General features: G+C 37.9%; 1 protein-coding gene across 1 annotated transcript in view; it reads left to right on the forward strand.

Annotated features, from left to right (window-relative positions):
- Window positions 1-22974, forward strand: part of cd2ap (CD2-associated protein) — a 189629-nt gene that overhangs the window by 100786 nt on the left and 65869 nt on the right. The window contains exons 8-10 of the mRNA XM_061894082.1: window positions 617-711; window positions 3910-4008; window positions 18150-18203. Of these exons, the coding sequence (XP_061750066.1) occupies window positions 617-711; window positions 3910-4008; window positions 18150-18203 (248 nt within the window). The remainder of the gene's footprint in view (window positions 1-616; window positions 712-3909; window positions 4009-18149; window positions 18204-22974) is intronic.

The following is a 22974-nucleotide window of genomic DNA, read 5'->3' on the forward strand; positions in this document are numbered from 1 at the left end:
GTTAAAAAAATAGATGGTCTTTTTTCTGCACCATCAAGGTATATATTGACGCTTACATAGGTCTGCTGATAATGTTCCCCTTTAGAGAATTTGTTTGTAAATAATGGTGGAAAATAAGTATTTGGTCAAGCATTCAAAGCTCTCACTGATGGAAGGAGGTTTTGGCTCCAAATCTCACGATTCATTCTTTCCTTAACACGGATCAATCGTCCTGTCCTCTTAGCAGAAAAAGAGCCCCAAAGCATGATGTTTCCACCACCATGCTTCACAGTAGGTGTGGTGTTCTTGGGATGCAACTCCGTATTCTTCTTCCTCCAAACACCACCAGTTGAGTTGATACCAAAAAGTTCTATTTTGCTTTCATCTGACCACATGACATCCTCCCAATCCTCTGCTGTATCATCCGTGTATCCATTTTGGTATGTGGTTTACCTTTATGGGCTATTGTTTGTGGAAACTGCATCTAGTCCATTTTGCAATAAGGCTGTAATATAACCAAGTGTGGACAAATTGAAGCGCTGTCAATACTTGCACTGTACTTTTACTTGTAATATGTGTACTTTTACTGCATTAATGAAGTACTTGTAATAAATGCTCCACTCTTGCTTGATTGAAGCTAAAGAGTTCTGCAAGGCCACCTTTGCTTACGAGTCCACACATGAAGATGAGCTGAGCTTTCACGAGGACGACATCATCACTGTTCTAAGCAAGGTAAGGTCAGCGATACTACATGGTACCACATGATACCACATGATACCACATGGTGCTGGATGATACTAAATAATACCACATGGTACTGCATGATACCACATGGTAGTACATGATACCACATGGTACTGGATGATACCACATGTTACTGCATGATACAACATGTTACTACATGATACCACATGGTAGTACATGATACCACATGGTACTGGATAATACCACATGTGACTACATGATACCACATGGTAGTACATGATACCACATGGTAGTACATGATACCACATGTTACTGCATGATACCACATGGTAGTACATGATACCTCATGGTGCCGGATGATAATACATGATACCACATGGTGCTGGATGATACTATGGTCCGTCAGAAGGCAGCAAATGATAGATGTAAAACATCTAGTATGTTAGAAGGTACATCTACATGAAAACTATACATTTATGCTTGTAAGAACATTCCCAAAAGTAGTGACCCAAAGATTTATGTCCCTTCAAATAATTTTTCCAACTGTTATTGTTATTTACACTGGTTTGTTAACCATAGAAGTCTAATCTGATAGAAATCAGTAAGAAATAAACAAGTAAAAAGATAATATTATTAGGACTGACAATAGATTTAAAAGAAGAAGTACATTGTAAAAACAAAACAATTCAATTTTTCACGTTTTCATTTGTTTCTAATTACGTTTTTTTACCTTTTACAAACCTCGTTTCCATATGAGTTGGGAAATTGTGTTGGATGTAAATATAAACAAAAATACAATAATTTGCAAATCCTTTTCAACCCATATTCAGTTGAATATGCTACAAAGACAACATATTTGATGTTCAAACTGATAAACTTTTTTTTGTGTGCAAATAATCATTAACTTTAGAATTTGATGCCGGCAACACGTGACAAAGAAGTTGGGAAAGGTGGCAATAAATAGTGATAAAGTTGAGGAATGCTCATCAAACACTTATTTGGAACATCAGGCTAATTGGGAACAGGTGGGTGCCATGATTGGGTATAAAAGCAGCTTCCATGAAATGCTAAGTAATTCACAAACAAGGATGGGGTGAGGGTCACCACTTTGTAAGCAAATTGTCGAACAGTTTTAGAACAACATTTCTCAACGAGCTATTGCAAGGAATTTAGGGATTTTACCATCTACGGTCTGTAAAATCAGCAAAAGTTCAGAGAATCTGGAGAAATCACTGCACGTAAGCCATGATATTACGGACCTTCGATCCCTCAAGCGGTACTGCATCAAAAACAGACATCAGTGTGTAAAGGATATCACCACATGGGCTCAGGAACACTCCATAAAACCACTGTCAGTAACTACAGTTGGTCGCTACATCTATAAGTGCAAGTTAAAACTCTACGATGCAAAGCAAAACCCATTTATCAACAACACCAAGGAATGCCACTGGCCTCGCTGGGCCAGAGTTCATCTAAGATGGACTGATGCAAAGTGGAAAAGTGTCCTGTGGTCTGACAAGTCCACATTTCAAATTATATTTGGAAACTGTGGACGTGGTGTCCTCCGGAACAAAGAGGAAAATAACCATCCGGATTGTTATAGGCGCAAAGTTGAAAAGCCAGCATGTGTGATGGTATGGGGGTGTATTAGTGCCCAAGGTATGGGTAACTTACACATCTGTGAAGGCACCATTAATGCTGAAAGGTACATACAGGTTTTGGAGCGACATATGTTGTTCTCATGGACGCCCCTGCTTATTTCAGCAAGACAATGCCAAGCCACGTGTTACAACAGCGTGGTTTCGTAGTAAAAGAGTGCGGGTACTTTCCTGGCCCGCCTGCAGTCCAGACCTGTCTCCCATGGAAAATGTGTGGCGCATTATGAAGCGTAAAATACGACCCCGGACTGTTGAAGGACTGAAGCTCTACATAAAACAAGAATGGGAAAGAATTCCATTTTCAAAGCTTCAACAATTACTTTCCTCAACGTTTATTGAGTGTTGTTAAAAGAAAAGGTGATGTAACACAGTGGTGAACATGCCCTTTCCCAACTACTTTGGCACGTGTTGCAGCCATGAAATTCTAAGTCAATTATTAATTGCAAAAAAAAAAAAAAAAGGATGAATTTGAACATCAAATATGTTGTCTTTGTAGCATATTCAACTGAATATGGGTTGAAAAGGATTTGCAAATCATTGTATTCTGTTTATATTTACATCAAACACATTTTCCCACCTCATATGGAAACAGGGTTTGTACACTTTTTTTTTCCAACCACCACTGAATTTGCTTGTAGTAAAATGTATCGCTCACAGAGAGATATTTATCTTAGGGCACTTATTTTCCAGTTTTGGACACATATTCATTGTTATAGATAGATTAGTACTTTATTAATAAATGTGGGAACTAATTTTCATTTTTTTTTATTACGAATGTCTTGTTTTTGAAAGTTGTGAGGGATAAACGCTTATTTAGTCAAACAAAAAGAAAAGTAAAACTGCATCAATATTTTTTAATGGCCTGGTAGTTCCTTTATTGTAATGGTGATGAAATTGTGGGCTGCTTAAAGATGGCCGTTATTGATGAGGCATGTTAGCAGTGTGGCAACCACGGTGACATCATCAACTTCACTCATGTGCTCCTCTATCACGAGCTCTGGAATTGGCACGCATCCTTTTTTATTGTTTTCATGATTATATTTTCATAATCATCAGAAGCCATAATTGAAGTCCAACTTCAATTAATATTTCATCCCTAATAACTCTTGTTTACATGTTTGCATTCCAGCTGGCGCCTGTCAGTTTCTAAGTTTATCAAAGGACAATTAACATTTTTCATTTTAAACTGTAATACCAACCCTCCGGTGGTTTATCATTAATAGTCTTTATAGTTACATCCCTAGTTATGGTGAAGTCAACATGTTTCTATCATTAATAGTCTTTATTGTTACATCTCTAGTCATGGTGAAGTCAACATGTTTCTATCATTAATAGTCTTTATTGTTACATCTCTAGTCATGGTGAAGTCAACATGTTTCTATCATTAATAGTCTTTATTGTCACATCCATAGTCACCAGGTAAACTGCCACGAATGAGGCCATAAGAGTCCCCTTCCTACATTACCACTGTTGAAAATAAAACCTTTTGACTGTCAGCCATGAATCTACCTGCATCCATCCATCCATTTCTTACCGCTTGTCCCTTCTGTATGGTTCCCATTAACAGGACACAGGAGAGCCTGGGTGGTGGCGAGGGGAGATCGCAGGCAGAGAAGGCGTCTTCCCTGACAACTTTGTCCTCATGCTATCGGACTCAGAGAAAGAGGCGAGTACACATTTTAGCAACATTTGGAACTTGCTTGACGACTTAAGACTCAAACAATAAACACACATACATAAAAACACACATACATATAAACACACATAAATATAAACACACATACATATAAACACACATACATATAAACACACATACATATAAACACACATACACATAAACACACATACATATAAACACACATACATATAAACACACATACACATAAACACACATACATATAAACACACATACATATAAACACACATACACATAAACACACATACATATAAACACACACACATTTAAACACACATACACATAAACACACATAAACACACATACATATAAACACACATACATATAAACACACATACACATAAACACACATACATGTAAACACACACACATATAAACACTTACACATAAACACACATACATATAAACACACATACATATAAACACACATACACATAAACACACATACATGTAAACACACACACATATAAACACTTACACATAAACACACATACACATAAACACACATACATATAAACACACATACATATAAACACACATACACATAAACACACATACATGTAAACACACACACATATAAACACTTACACATAAACACACATACATATAAACACACTTACATATAAACACACATACACATAAACACACATACATATAAACACACATACATATAAACACACACACATATAAACACACACACATGTAAACACACACACATATAAACACACATACATATAAACACACATACATATAAACACACATACATATAAACACACATACATATAAACACACATACATATAAACACACATACACATAAACACACATACATATAAACACACATACATACAAACACACTTACATATAAACACACATACATATAAACACACATACATGTAAACACACACATATAAACACACATTTGTATAAACACACTTACACATAAACACACATACATATAAACACACATACACATAAACACACATACATGTAAACACACACACATATAAACACTTACACATAAACACACATACATATAAACACACATACATATAAACACACATACACATAAACACACATACATGTAAACACACACACATATAAACACTTACACATAAACACACATACATATAAACACACATACATATAAACACACATACATATAAACACACTTACATATAAACACACATACACATAAACACACATACATATAAACACACATACATATAAACACACACACATATAAACACACACACATGTAAACACACACACATATAAACACACATACATATAAACACACATACATATAAACACACATACATATAAACACACATACATATAAACACACATACATATAAACACACATACATATAAACACACATACATATAAACACACATACACATAAACACACTTACATATAAACACACATACACATAAACACACATACATATAAACACACACACATATAAACACACTTACACATAAACACACATACACATAAACACACATACATATAAACACACTTACATATAAACACACACACATGTAAACACACACACATATAAACACACATACATATAAACACACATACATATAAACACACATACATGTAAACACACACACATATAAACACTTACACATAAACACACATACATATAAACACACATACATATAAACACACTTACACATAAACACACATGTATAAACACTTAAACATGAACACACACACATATAAACACTTACACATAAACACACATACATATAAACACACATACACATAAACACACATACATGTAAACACACACATATAAACACACATATGTATAAACACACTTACACATAAACACACATAGATATAAACACACATACACATAAACACACATACATGTAAACACACACACATATAAACACACATTAACACACATATGTATAAACACACATACATGTAAACACTTACACATAAACACACTTACACATAAACACACATACATGTAAACAGACACACATATAAACACTTACACATAAACACACTTACACATAAAACACACATACATGTAAACACACATACGTATAAACACACATACACATAAACACACACACACATACAAACACTTACACATGAACACACACACATATAAACACTTACACATGAACACACACACATATAAACACACATACACATAAACGCACATACATATAAACACACATACATATAAACACACATACACATAAACACACATACATATAAACACACATACACATAAACGCACATACATATAAACACACATACATATAAACACACATACACATAAACACACATACATATAAACACACATACACATAAACGCACATACATATAAACACACATACATATAAACACACATACACATAAACACACATACACATAAACACACTTACATATAAACACACATACACATAAACACACATACATATAAACACACACACATATAAACACACTTACACATAAACACACATACACATAAACACACATACATATAAACACACTTACATATAAACACACACACATGTAAACACACACACATATAAACACACATACATATAAACACACATACATGTAAACACACACACATATAAACACTTACACATAAACACACATACATATAAACACACATACATATAAACACACTTACACATAAACACACATGTATAAACACTTAAACATGAACACACACACATATAAACACTTACACATAAACACACATACATATAAACACACATACACATAAACACACATACATGTAAACACACACATATAAACACACATATGTATAAACACACTTACACATAAACACACATAGATATAAACACACATACACATAAACACACATACATGTAAACACACACACATATAAACACACATTAACACACATATGTATAAACACACATACATGTAAACACTTACACATAAACACACTTACACATAAACACACATACATGTAAACAGACACACATATAAACACTTACACATAAACACACTTACACATAAAACACACATACATGTAAACACACATACGTATAAACACACATACACATAAACACACACACACATACAAACACTTACACATGAACACACACACATATAAACACTTACACATGAACACACACACATATAAACACACATACACATAAACGCACATACATATAAACACACATACATATAAACACACATACACATAAACACACATACATATAAACACACATACACATAAACGCACATACACATAAACACACATACATATAAACACACATACATATAAACACACATACATATAAACACACATACACATAAACACACTTACATATAAACACACATACACATAAACACACATACATATAAACACACACACATATAAACACACTTACACATAAACACACATACACATAAACACACATACATATAAACACACTTACATATAAACACACACACATGTAAACACACACACATATAAACACACATACATATAAACACACATACATATAAACACACATACATGTAAACACACACACATATAAACACTTACACATAAACACACATACATATAAACACACATACATATAAACACACTTACACATAAACACACATGTATAAACACTTAAACATGAACACACACACATATAAACACTTACACATAAACACACATACATATAAACACACATACACATAAACACACATACATGTAAACACACACATATAAACACACATATGTATAAACACACTTACACATAAACACACATAGATATAAACACACATACACATAAACACACATACATGTAAACACACACACATATAAACACACATTAACACACATATGTATAAACACACATACATGTAAACACTTACACATAAACACACTTACACATAAACACACATACATGTAAACAGACACACATATAAACACTTACACATAAACACACTTACACATAAAACACACATACATGTAAACACACATACGTATAAACACACATACACATAAACACACACACACATACAACCACTTACACATGAACACACACACATATAAACACTTACACATGAACACACACACATATAAACACACATACACATAAACGCACATACATATAAACACACATACATATAAACACACATACACATAAACACACATACATATAAACACACATACACATAAACGCACATACATATAAACACACATACATATAAACACACATACACATAAACACACATACATATAAACACACATACACATAAACGCACATACATATAAACACACATACATATAAACACACATACACATAAACACACATACATATAAACACACATACATATAAACACACATACACATAAACACACATACATATAAACACACTTACACATAAACACATACATATAAACATATATACCGTATTTCCTTGAATTGCCGCCGGGTATATAGTATGCACCTGCCTTGAATTACTGCCAGGTCAAACTCGCTTCCCAAAATAATCAGCACATGCTTAGTATTACCACCGGGTCAAACTCGTCATGTCACGAGTGACACTTCACCTGTCATCATTTTAAAAATGGAGGAGGTTGATTTCAATAATTTGAAATCGCATAAAGGGAAGAAGATGAAGAGCTATTCAGTAGGATTTAAGGTCCAAGCTTACATCACACTCAAATTCTTACTGCATACCTTTGGTAAGTGCCGGATTGAGAACAGGTTTTAAAATGGTTGGCGCTTGCATACTTTGGTTAGCACAGGAGTGAGAAGAGGTTTTAAATGAATTAGCGCCCCGGCGGCAATTCAAGGAAATAAGGTACATACAAACACAGTGGCTACTGCAAATATTTGAAGCGTTAGCTTTGTGTGTTTGTTAGCTAACGATAGCAAACATTAGCTGTCATTGAATGTTTATTCTATCATAAATGCAAACTGTTAGTTGCTTAGCTGTTGTGTATGCACACGTGCGTGTTGATGAGAGTGAGGAGCATTTACGCCAAACTCGTTCTTCGGTCTGTTTTTTCAACATTTCAACAAATCAGCCGTTAAAACTACAGTCATCGTCTCAGGACCAGCAGTTAAAACTACAGTCATTGTCTCAGGACCAGCAGTTAAAACTACAGTCATTGTCTCAGGACCAGCAGTTAAAACTACAGTATTGTCTCAGGACCTGTAGTTAAAATTACAGTCATTGTCTCAGGACCAGCAGTTAAAACTACAGTCATTGTCTCAGGACCAGCAGTTAAAACTACAGTCATTGTCTCAGGACCAGCAGTTAAAACTACAGTCATTGTCTCAGGACCAGCAGTTAAAACTACAGTCATTGTCTCGGGACCAGCAGTTAAAACTACAGTCATTGTCTCAGGACCAGCAGTTAAAACTACAGTCATTGTCTCAGGACCAGCAGTTAAAACTACAGTATTGTCTCAGGACCAGCAGTTAAAACTACAGTCATTGTCTCAGGACCAGCAGTTAAAACTACAGTCATTGTCTCGGGACCAGCACTCAAAACTACAGTCATTGTCTCAGGACCAGCAGTCAAAACTACAGTCATTGTCTCAGGACCAGCAGTTAGAACTACAGTCATTGTCTCAGGACCAGCAGTTAAAACTACAGTCATTGTCTCAGGACCAGCAGTTAAAACTACAGTCATTGTCTCAGGACCAGCAGTTAAAACTACAGTCATTGTCTCAGGACCAGCAGTTAAAACTACAGTCATTGTCTCAGGACCAGCAGTTAAAACTACAGTCATTGTCTCAGGACCAGCAGTTAAAACTACAGTCATTGTCTCAGGACCAGCAGTTAAAACTACTGTCATTGTCTCAGGACCAGCAGTTAAAACTACAGTCATTGTCTCAGGACCAGCAGTTAAAACTACAGTCATTGTCTCAGGACCGACAGTTAAAACTACAGTCATTGTCTCAGGACCAGCAGTTAAAACTACAGTCATTGTCTCAGGACCAGCAGTTAAAACTACAGTATTGTCTCAGGACCAGCAGTTAAAACTACAGTATTGTCTCAAGACCAGCAGTTAAAACTACAGTCATTGTCTCAGGACCAGTAGTTAAAACTACAGTCATTGTCTCAGGACCAGCAGTTAAAACTACAGTATTGTCTCAGGACCAGCAGTTAAAACTACAGTCATTGTCTCAGGACCAGCAGTTAAAACTACAGTCATTGTCTCAGGACCAGCAGTTAAAACTACAGTCATTGTCTCAGGACCAGCAGTTAAAACTACAGTCATTGTCTCAGGACCAGCAGTTAAAACTACAGTCATTGTCTCAGGACCAGCAGTTAAAACTACAGTCATTGTCTCAGGACCAGCAGTTAAAACTACAGTCATTGTCTCAGGACCAGCAGTTAAAACTACAGTCATTGTCTCAGGACCAGCAGTTAAAACTACAGTCATTGTCTCAGGACCAGCAGTTAAAACTACAGTCATTGTCTCAGGACCAGCAGTTAAAACTACAGTCATTGTCTCAGGACCAGCAGTTAAAACTACAGTCATTGTCTCAGGACCAGCAGTTAAAACTACAGTCATTGTCTCAGGACCAGCAGTTAAAACTACAGTCATTGTCTCAGGACCAGCAGTTAAAACTACAGTCATTGTCTCAGGACCAGCAGTTAAAACTACAGTATTGTCTCAGGACCAGCAGTTAAAACTACAGTATTGTCTCAGGACCAGCAGTTAAAACTACAGTCATTGTCTCAGGACCAGCAGTTAAAACTACAGTCATTGTCTCAGGACCAGCAGTTAAAACTACAGTCATTGTCTCAGGACCGGCAGTTAAAACTACAGTCATTGTCTCAGGACCAGCAGTTAAAACTACAGTATTGTCTCAGGACCAGCAGTTAAAACTACAGTATTGTCTCAGGACCAGCAGTTAAAACTACAGTCATTGTCTCAGGACCGGCAGTTAAAACTACAGTCATTGTCTCAGGACCAGCAGTTAAAACTACAGTCATTGTCTCAGGACCAGCAGTTAAAACTACAGTATTGTCTCAGGACCAGCAGTTAAAACTACAGTCATTGTCTCAGGACCAGCAGTTAAAACTACAGTCATTGTCTCGGGACCAGCACTCAAAACTACAGTCATTGTCTCAGGACCAGCAGTCAAAACTACAGTCATTGTCTCAGGACCAGCAGTTAGAACTACAGTCATTGTCTCAGGACCAGCAGTTAAAACTACAGTCATTGTCTCAGGACCAGCAGTTAAAACTACAGTCATTGTCTCAGGACCAGCAGTTAAAACTACAGTCATTGTCTCAGGACCAGCAGTTAAAACTACAGTCATTGTCTCAGGACCAGCAGTTAAAACTACAGTCATTGTCTCAGGACCAGCAGTTAAAACTACAGTCATTGTCTCAGGACCAGCAGTTAAAACTACAGTCATTGTCTCAGGACCAGCAGTTAAAACTACAGTCATTGTCTCAGGACCAGCAGTTAAAACTACAGTCATTGTCTCAGGACCGACAGTTAAAACTACAGTCATTGTCTCAGGACCAGCAGTTAAAACTACAGTCATTGTCTCAGGACCAGCAGTTAAAACTACAGTATTGTCTCAGGACCAGCAGTTAAAACTACAGTATTGTCTCAAGACCAGCAGTTAAAACTACAGTCATTGTCTCAGGACCAGTAGTTAAAACTACAGTCATTGTCTCAGGACCAGCAGTTAAAACTACAGTATTGTCTCAGGACCAGCAGTTAAAACTACAGTCATTGTCTCAGGACCAGCAGTTAAAACTACAGTCATTGTCTCAGGACCAGCAGTTAAAACTACAGTCATTGTCTCAGGACCAGCAGTTAAAACTACAGTCATTGTCTCAGGACCAGCAGTTAAAACTACAGTCATTGTCTCAGGACCAGCAGTTAAAACTACAGTCATTGTCTCAGGACCAGCAGTTAAAACTACAGTCATTGTCTCAGGACCAGCAGTTAAAACTACAGTCATTGTCTCAGGACCAGCAGTTAAAACTACAGTCATTGTCTCAGGACCAGCAGTTAAAACTACAGTCATTGTCTCAGGACCAGCAGTTAAAACTACAGTCATTGTCTCAGGACCAGCAGTTAAAACTACAGTCATTGTCTCAGGACCAGCAGTTAAAACTACAGTCATTGTCTCAGGACCAGCAGTTAAAACTACAGTCATTGTCTCAGGACCAGCAGTTAAAACTACAGTCATTGTCTCAGGACCAGCAGTTAAAACTACAGTATTGTCTCAGGACCAGCAGTTAAAACTACAGTATTGTCTCAGGACCAGCAGTTAAAACTACAGTCATTGTCTCAGGACCAGCAGTTAAAACTACAGTCATTGTCTCAGGACCAGCAGTTAAAACTACAGTCATTGTCTCAGGACCAGCAGTTAAAACTACAGTATTGTCTCAGGACCAGCAGTTAAAACTACAGTATTGTCTCAGGACCAGCAGTTAAAACTACAGTCATTGTCTCAGGACCAGCAGTTAAAACTACAGTCATTGTCTCAGGACCAGCAGTTAAAACTACAGTCATTGTCTCAGGACCGGCAGTTAAAACTACAGTCATTGTCTCAGGACCGGCAGTTAAAACTACAGTCATTGTCTCAGGACCGGCAGTTAAAACTACAGTATTGTCTCAGGACCAGCAGTTAAAACTACAGTCATTGTCTCAGGACCAGCAGTTAAAACTACAGTCATTGTCTCAGGACCAGCAGTTAAAACTACAGTCATTGTCTCAGGACCAGCAGTTAAAACTACAGTCATTGTCTCAGGACCAGCAGTTAAAACTACAGTCATTGTCTGAGGACCAGCAGTTAAAACTACAGTCATTGTCTCAGGACCAGCAGTTAAAACTACAGTATTGTCTCAGGACCGACAGTTAAAACTACAGTCATTGTCTCAGGACCAGCAGTTAAAACTACAGTCATTGTCTCAGGACCAGCAGTTAAAACTACAGTATTGTCTCAGGACCAGCAGTTAAAACTACAGTCATTGTCTCAGGACCTGTAGTTAAAACTACAGTATTGTCTCAGGACCAGCAGTTAAAACTACAGTCATTGTCTCAGGACCAGCAGTTAAAACTACAGTATTGTCTCAGGACCAGCAGTTAAAACTACAGTCATTGTCTCAGGACCAGCAGTTAAAACTACAGTATTGTCTCAGGACCAGCAGTTAAAACTACAGTCATTGTCTCAGGACCAGCAGTTAAAACTACAGTATTGTCTCAGGACCAGTAGTTAAAACTACAGTCATTGTCTCAGGACCAGCAGTTAAAACTACAGTCATTGTCTCAGGACCAGCAGTTAAAACTACAGTATTGTCTCAGGACCAGCAGTTAAAACTACAGTCATTGTCTCAGGACCAGCAGTTAAAACTACAGTCATTGTCTCAGGACCAGCAGTTAAAACTACAGTCATTGTCTCAGGACCAGCAGTTAAAACTACAGTCATTGTCTCAGGACCAGCAGTTAAAACTACAGTATTGTCTCAGGACCAGCAGTTAAAACTACAGTATTGTCTCAGGACCAGCAGTTAAAACTACAGTATTGTCTCAGGACCAGTAGTTAAAACTACAGTCATTGTCTCAGGACCTGTAGTTAAAACTACAGTCATTGTCTCAGGACCAGCAGTTAAAACTACAGTATTGTCTCAGGACCAGTAGTTAAAACTACAGTCATTGTCTCAGGACCAGCAGTTAAAACTACAGTCATTGTCTCAGGACCAGCAGTTAAAACTACAGTCATTGTCTCAGGACCAGCAGTTAAAACTACAGTCATTGTCTCAGGACCAGCAGTTAAAACTACAGTCATTGTCTCAGGACCAGCAGTTAAAACTACAGTCATTGTCTCAGGACCGACAGTTAAAACTACAGTCATTGTCTCAGGACCAGCAGTTAAAACTACAGTCATTGTCTCAGGACCAGCAGTTAAAACTACAGTATTGTCTCAGGACCAGCAGTTAAAACTACAGTATTGTCTCAAGACCAGCAGTTAAAACTACAGTCATTGTCTCAGGACCAGTAGTTAAAACTACAGTCATTTTCTCAGGACCAGCAGTTAAAACTACAGTATTGTCTCAGGACCAGCAGTTAAAACTACAGTATTGTCTCAGGACCAGCAGTTAAAACTACAGTATTGTCTCAGGACCAGCAGTTAAAACTACAGTCATTGTCTCAGGACCAGCAGTTAAAACTACAGTCATTGTCTCAGGACCAGCAGTTAAAACTACAGTCATTGTCTCAGGACCAGCAGTTAAAACTACAGTCATTGTCTGAGGACCAGCAGTTAAAACTACAGTCATTGTCTCAGGACCGACAGTTAAAACTACAGTCATTGTCTCAGGACCAGCAGTTAAAACTACAGTCATTGTCTGAGGACCAGCAGTTAAAACTACAGTCATTGTCTCAGGACCGACAGTTAAAACTACAGTCATTGTCTCAGGACCTGTAGTTAAAACTACAGTCATTGTCTCAGGACCAGCAGTTAAAACTACAGTATTGTCTCAGGACCAGTAGTTAAAACTACAGTCATTGTCTCAGGACCAGCAGTTAAAACTACAGTCATTGTCTCAGGACCAGCAGTTAAAACTACAGTCATTGTCTCAGGACCAGCAGTTAAAACTACAGTCATTGTCTCAGGACCAGCAGTTAAAACTACAGTCATTGTCTCAGGACCGACAGTTAAAACTACAGTCATTGTCTCAGGACCAGCAGTTAAAACTACAGTCATTGTCTCAGGACCAGCAGTTAAAACTACAGTATTGTCTCAGGACCAGCAGTTAAAACTACAGTATTGTCTCAAGACCAGCAGTTAAAACTACAGTCATTGTCTCAGGACCAGTAGTTAAAACTACAGTCATTGTCTCAGGACCAGCAGTTAAAACTACAGTATTGTCTCAGGACCAGCAGTTAAAACTACAGTATTGTCTCAGGACCAGCAGTTAAAACTACAGTCATTGTCTCAGGACCAGCAGTTAAAACTACAGTCATTGTCTCAGGACCAGCAGTTAAAACTACAGTCATTGTCTCAGGACCAGCAGTTAAAACTACAGTCATTGTCTCAGGACCAGCAGTTAAAACTACAGTCATTGTCTCAGGACCAGCAGTTAAAACTACAGTCATTGTCTCAGGACCAGCAGTTAAAACTACAGTCATTGTCTCAGGACCAGCAGTTAAAACTACAGTCATTGTCTCAGGACCAGCAGTTAAAACTACAGTCATTGTCTCAGGACCAGCAGTTAAAACTACAGTCATTGTCTCAGGACCAGCAGTTAAAACTACAGTATTGTCTCAGGACCAGCAGTTAAAACTACAGTCATTGTCTCAGGACCAGCAGTTAAAACTACAGTCATTGTCTCAGGACCAGCAGTTAAAACTACAGTCATTGTCTCAGGACCGGCAGTTAAAACTACAGTCATTGTCTCAGGACCGGCAGTTAAAACTACAGTCATTGTCTCAGGACCAGCAGTTAAAACTACAGTCATTGTCTCAGGACCAGCAGTTAAAACTACAGTCATTGTCTCAGGACCGGCAGTTAAAACTACAGTCATTGTCTCAGGACCGGCAGTTAAAACTACAGTCATTGTCTCAGGACCGGCAGTTAAAACTACAGTCATTGTCTCAGGACCGGCAGTTAAAACTACAGTATTGTCTCAGGACCAGCAGTTAAAACTACAGTCATTGTCTCAGGACCAGCAGTTAAACCTACAGTCATTGTCTCAGGACCAGCAGTTAAAACTACAGTATTGTCTCAGGACCAGCAGTTAAAACTACAGTATTGTCTCAGGACCAGCAGTTAAAACTACAGTCATTGTCTCAGGACCAGCAGTTAAAACTACAGTCATTGTCTCAGGACCAGCAGTTAAAACTACAGTCATTGTCTCAGGACCAGCAGTTAAAACTACAGTCATTGTCTCAGGACCAGCAGTTAAAACTACAGTCATTGTCTCAGGACCAGCAGTTAAAACTACAGTCATTGTCTCAGGACCAGCAGTTAAAACTACAGTCATTGTCTCAGGACCAGCAGTTAAAACTACAGTCATTGTCTGAGGACCAGCAGTTAAAACTACAGTCATTGTCTCAGGACCGACAGTTAAAACTACAGTCATTGTCTCAGGACCAGCAGTTAAAACTACAGTCATTGTCTCAGGACCAGCAGTTAAAACTACAGTATTGTCTCAGGACCAGCAGTTAAAACTACAGTCATTGTCTCAGGACCTGTAGTTAAAACTACAGTATTGTCTCAGGACCAGCAGTTAAAACTACAGTCATTGTGTCAGGACCAGCAGTTAAAACTACAGTATTGTCTCAGGACCAGCAGTTAAAACTACAGTCATTGTGTCAGGACCAGCAGTTAAAACTACAGTCATTGTCTCAGGACCAGCAGTTAAAACTACAGTATTGTCTCAGGACCAGTAGTTAAAACTACAGTCATTGTCTCAGGACCAGCAGTTAAAACTACAGTCATTGTCTCAGGACCAGCAGTTAAAACTACAGTCATTGTCTCAGGACCAGCAGTTAAAACTACAGTCATTGTCTCAGGACCAGCAGTTAAAACTACAGTCATTGTCTCAGGACCAGCAGTTAAAACTACAGTCATTGTCTCAGGACCAGCAGTTAAAACTACAGTATTGTCTCAGGACCAGCAGTTAAAACTACAGTCATTGTCTCAGGACCAGCAGTTAAAACTACAGTATTGTCTCAGGACCAGCAGTTAAAACTACAGTCATTGTCTCAGGACCAGCAGTTAAAACTACAGTCATTGTCTCAGGACCAGCAGTTAAAACTACAGTCACTGTCTCAGGACCAGCAGTTAAAACTACAGTCATTGTCTCAGGACCATCAGTTAAAACTACAGTATTGTCTCAGGACCAGCAGTTAAAACTACAGTCATTGTCTCAGGACCAGCAGTTAAAACTACAGTCACTGTCTCAGGACCAGCAGTTAAAACTACAGTCATTGTCTCAGGACCATCAGTTAAAACTACAGTCACTGTCTCAGGACCAGCAGTTAAAACTACAGTCATTTTCTCAGGACCAGCAGTTAAAACTACAGTATTGTCTCAGGACCAGCAGTTAAAACTACAGTCATTGTCTCAGGACCAGCAGTTAAAACTACAGTATTGTCTCAGGACCAGCAGTTAAAACTACAGTATTGTCTCAGGACCAGCAGTTAAAACTACAGTCATTGTCTCAGGACCAGCAGTTAAAACTACAGTCATTGTCTCAGGACCAGCAGTTAAAACTACAGTATTGTCTCAGGACCAGCAGTTAAAACTACAGTCATTGTCTCAGGACCAGCAGTTAAAACTACAGTATTGTCTCAGGACCAGCAGTTAAAACTACAGTCATTGTCTCAGGACCAGCAGTTAAAACTACAGTCATTGTCTCAGGACCAGCAGTTAAAACTACAGTATTGTCTCAGGACCAGCAGTAAATTGGATCTTTGTTGCCTTGTCCTTGGTCTGCTGATTAACTGGTCTGACCAGCAAGACAAATTGTCAATCAAAAGTCTATTTCATTGCCACCAGCGGGGTATGTTTTTGATTTAAACACCATGGACATGCTGGCTTCATGACGTCCAAAAGTTTAGTTGTTGACACGAACCTGACCGGCTCGTGGTTTTAGTTTCTTGACACAACAATGTTCCTTTTCTTAATGTGCTTTAATACACTCATTGTGGACTCTTTTCTGGAGCGAAATGCGGATGACAGGGTTGAGACGTGATGTCTTTTCAGGCGTATATGCTCGCCCCGCATCTGACCTCTGGGCAAGACACTTTGGTCTGGGGATGAAAATATTTACTTAAATCAAATAAGTTTATTTTTTTTGCTTTTTTTATATTTTCTCAATAATGATCCCACAGACCAATCTGGACTGTTCATATAATTGTGAAGGTTAGAATACTCCACTACATCAAATAAGCAACATCCTGTAAAAAAAGACTCTGCTTTTCCACTCCAAGAATTAGGACATTTGCTTCAATCTTCTGTCAATCAGCAAAATGTGTTTTGGACCAAAGCGCTTACAAGCTTGCCAAAATAAAAACCTCCTCCAGATTATCCATTTTCCAAAGGATATGCAGGGCATTTAGGTTGATTGGTGTTTGGTATCAGACTAAATGGACTGTTATGTTTCAGGCTCACCTGGTGAGAGGGTCACGTAAGTCCTCACTCAAGCACGACTCTGAGGAGGTAAGTTTCTGACAGCTCCTCATCTACTAGATCAGCTTTGTTCATTGGACAACAGAAATATACACTAGGTGTCCCAATATAAATTTCAACTCTTCCACTTCTGATGCAATACCCAAATCGGAGCATCGCATATTTGCCCATGCAGGTCTCGACACAATCCAATGTCAGCACGAATCATACAAACTTGAATCATGAGTCAAAAAGAACTCAGGTAGCTGTGAGAAATATTAAACATGTGGAATTGACTTACACTGTCTTTAAGTTGATTAGAGAGGTCATGTTTTTAGGGGGCACAATGATTTATGAAGATAGGCTCATAACTTCAATGAAGATTTATGAAGATAGGCTCATAACTTCGATTATTTATGAAGGTAGGCTCATAACTTAAATGAAGATTTATGAAGATAGGCTCATAACTTCGATTATTTATGAAGGTAGGCTCGTAACTTAAATGAAGATTTATGAAGATAGGCTCATAACTTCGATGATTTATGAAGATAGGCTCATAACTTCGATGATTTATGAAGATAGGCTCATAACCTCGATGATTTATGAAGATAGGCTCATAACTTCAATGAAGATTTATGAAGATAGGCTCATAACTTCGATGAAGATTTATGAAGATAGGCTCATAACTTCGATGAAGATTTATGAAGATAGGCTCATAACTTCGATGAAGATTTATGAAGATAGGCTCATAACTTCGATGAAGATTTATGAAGATAGGCTCATAACTTCGATGACGATTTATGAAGGTAGGCTCATAACTTCGATGACGATTTATGAAGGTAGGCTCATAACTTCGATGACGATTTATGAAGATAGGCTCATAACTTCGATGATTTATGAAGATAGGCTCATAACTTCAATGAAGATTTATGAAGATAGGCTCATAACTTCAATGAAGATTTATGTAGATAGGCTCATAACTTCAATGAAGATTTATGTAGATAGGCTCAAAAACTTCAATGAAGAGTTATGAAGATCGGCTCAAAACTTCAATGAAGAGTTATGAAGATCGGCTCATAACTTCAATGAAGATTTATGAAGATCGGCTCATAACTTCAATGAAGATTTATGAAGATAGGCTCATAACTTCAATGAAGATTTATGAAGATAGGCTCATAACTTCAATGAAGATTTATGTAGATAGGCTCATAACTTCAATGAAGATTTATGTAGATAGGCTCATAACTTCAATGAAGATTTATGAAGATCGGCTCATAACTTCAATGAAGATTTATGAAGGTAGGCTCATAACTTCAATGAAGATTTATGTAGATAGCCTCATAACTTCAATGATAATTTATGAAGATAGTGCCAGTGGTGCAACTTGAATCCCTCCCTGTTAGTGTTGTTACAACCTCCGACAACACACCGACGAGGCATGATGTCTCCAAGGTTCCAAAAAATAGTCTAAAAAACTGAAAATAACAGAGCTGAGACCCGGTGTTTGTAATGTGAAAATGAAAATGGCGGCTGTGTTACCTCGGTGAGGTCATCGCTAAAAGACCGATAAACAGAAAGGCGTTTAATTCGCCAAAATTCACCCATTTAGAGCGGGGAAATCGGTTAAAAAAATACATGGTCTATTGACGCTTACATAGGTCTGCTGATAATGTTCCCCTTTAAAGGACATGTATGTCAAATCAAGGTTGTATCAATGTCTTATGGGGACCTGGCTGTGCATAAATGAATACGCTGTAACTTGTATCAGAGATCTTAAATCAGAGATTTGACATGCAAGCCAATACAATCAGAAACTATTACTATAGGTTTAAACTAGTTTTGGACTGCCCTCCTTAAAAGAGCAACTCCTACACAAACTAGCCAACATCAGCATTTGGTTAGAATTGTAAAGATTCCTGATTGCCTCTCGTCCATCCCTCCTTCTTTTAGTGCATTTTATTTCAATCTCTATTGAAGTAACTTATTACTAAAAAGTGCCCACTTAAGTGGATGCCAGCATACATGCTCTGAGCCCCAAAGTGGTTATTTACGTGAGATGTTTCAATTGGACGTGTTGTTTTTTCTTGACAAAGAAAGCTTTGCACATGGCAGGAATGTGAGAGATAGAAGCAACAGGACTTGCATTTGTCTCCAAACCTTCTCTATACCTTTTCTTAAACTGTGCTAGTCTTCAGCAGTTCTTTCACCTCCTTTTTCCGCAACCAAATGTTTTTTTCATTGATTTCTGCCAGTATGATTTGTGCATGGACGAACGCGGGATCAGCACAGTGAAATTAAGTGAATTATATTTATATAGCGCTTTTTCTCCAGTGACTCAAAGCGCTTTACATAGTAAAACCCAATATCTAAGTTACATTCAAACCAGTGTGGGTGGCACTGGGAGCAGGTCTTGCCCAAGGACACAACGGCAGTGACTAGGATGGCGGAAGCGGGGATCGAACCTGCAACCCTCAAGTTGCTGGCACGGCCGCTCTACCAACCGAGCTAAACCGCCCCAACAGCTATCGTAAAACATCAGCATGCTAACCTTAGTAGTATCAAAAGTCATGATTTGTAGGTTTATACGAATGAAATGAGCTAAAATGCTAGTAGAAATACACAACAATAGCGATAGCATAAGAACATTTTGCAGACTTCAAAGATGGCACCAAGTGTAAAAAAAACCAAAATTTTTATGTTTAAATGATGCAAATTAGCCAAAATACTAGCTTAAAACGCTACAACGCTAATGTTAGCATGATGACTTACGAAAATTGAACGTAGTTCTACACAAAGGAAAAGGAAAAACGCGAAAAAGTCCGAATAAGTCGGGGGGGGTAATGTGACCGGTTGTGACGAGACCTTTACGACCAGAGTGAAGTGAACTTTATTTATATAGCGCTTTTCTCTAGTGACTCAAAGCGCTTCACATAGTGAAACCCAATATCTAAGTTACATTTAAAGCAGTGTGGGTGGCACTGGGAGCAGGTGGGTAAAGTGTCTTGCCCAAGGACACAACGGCAGTGACTAGGATGGCGGAAGCGGGGATCGAACCTGCAACCCTCAAGTTGCTGGCACGGCCGCTCTACCAACCGAGCTAAACCGCCCCAACAGCTATCGTAAAACATCAGCATGCTAACCTTAGTAGTATCAAAAGTCATGATTTGTAGGTTTATACGAATGAAATGAGCTAAAATGCTAGTAAAAAAACAAAACATTAGCGATAGCATAAGAAAATTTTGCAGACTTCAAAGATGGCACCAAGTGTAAAAAAAACACAATTTTTATGTTTAAATGATGCAAATTAGCCAAAATACTAGCTTAAAATGCTACAACGCTAATGTTAGCATGATGACTTACGAAAATTGAACGTAGTTCTACACAAAGGAAAAGGAAACACGCGAAAAAGTCTGAATAAGTCGGGGGGGTAATGTGACCGGTTGTGACGAGACCTTTACCACAAGAGTGAAGTGAACTTTATTTATATAGCGCTTTTTCTCTAGTGACTCAAAGCACTTTACATAGTGAAACCCAATATCTAAGTTAAATTCAGACCAGTGTGGGTGGCACTGGGAGCAGGTGGGTAAAGTGTCTTGCCCAAGGACACAACGGCAGTGACTAGGATGGCGGAAGCGGGGGATCGAACCTGCAACCCTCAAGTTGCTGGCACGGCCGCTCCACCAACCGAACTAAACCGCCCCAGTCAAATCTGCGGTTATGTCCAAGAACACTTCTAGTACTTTGGCCTCAGTCAGCCCAACCTAGACTTTGCTTTGCAGCGTCAAGTCTTTTTGTCGTGTACTAAAGCAGGGGTCACCAACACGGGGCCCGCGGGCACCAGGTCGCCCGTAAGGACCAGATGAGTCGCCCGCTGGCCTGTTCTAAAAATAGCTCAAATAGCAGCACTTACCAGTGAGCCGCCTCTATTTTTTAAATTGTATTTATTTACTAGCAAGCTGGTCTCGCTTTGCTGGACATTTTTAATTCAAAGAGAGACAAAACTCAAATAGAATTTGAAAATATGAGAAAATATTTAAAAACATTGGTCTTTACTTGTTTAAATAAATTCTTTTTTTTTTTAATTTTGCTTCACAAAACTTTCAGAAAGAATTTTAGAGAAAAAATACAACCTTAAAAATTATTTTAGGATTTTTAAACACATATATCTTTTTTACCTTTTAAATTCCTTCCTCTTCTTTCCTGACAATTTAAATCAATGTTCAAGTATTTTATTATTTTATTTTTTTGTATAGAATAATAAATACATTTTATTTTAATTTTCGCTTCTGATTTTTCGACAAGAAATATTTGTGAAATATTTCTTCCAATTTATTGTTAAAATTCGGAAAAAATATTCTGGCAAATCTAGAAAATCTGTAGAATCAAATTTAAATCTTATTTCAAAGTCTTTTGAATTTCTTTTCAAATTTTTGTTACTTCACATTAGTAACTTTTTGGAAAGGTTCAAGTTTCATGTGTACATAGACAGTATTAAAAAGTTTCATAGTATGTATATTCCACACACTTCCTTGAGGTCTACATAACATGTAGTGGTCATAGATAATGTTGTACACACCATCTTCAAGCCACTTTTATTTACGTGCCTCCACTTCAACTGTCTTCTCCCTGTCATCCGTGTTGTCGTTTTGAATTGCCGCCGGGGCTCTAATTAATTTAAAACATCTTCTCACTCCTGCACTTACCAAAGGCATGCGGTAAAAGTAAGCATGCGCTAATTATTTTGAAACCTCTTCTCACTCTCGCACTTACCAAAGGCATGCAGTAAAAATCAAAGTGTGATGTAAGGACACCATCATAAAAA

Source organism: Nerophis ophidion, linkage group LG03 (genome assembly GCF_033978795.1).
Source record: "Nerophis ophidion isolate RoL-2023_Sa linkage group LG03, RoL_Noph_v1.0, whole genome shotgun sequence".
Taxonomy (NCBI): Eukaryota; Metazoa; Chordata; class Actinopteri; order Syngnathiformes; family Syngnathidae; genus Nerophis; species Nerophis ophidion.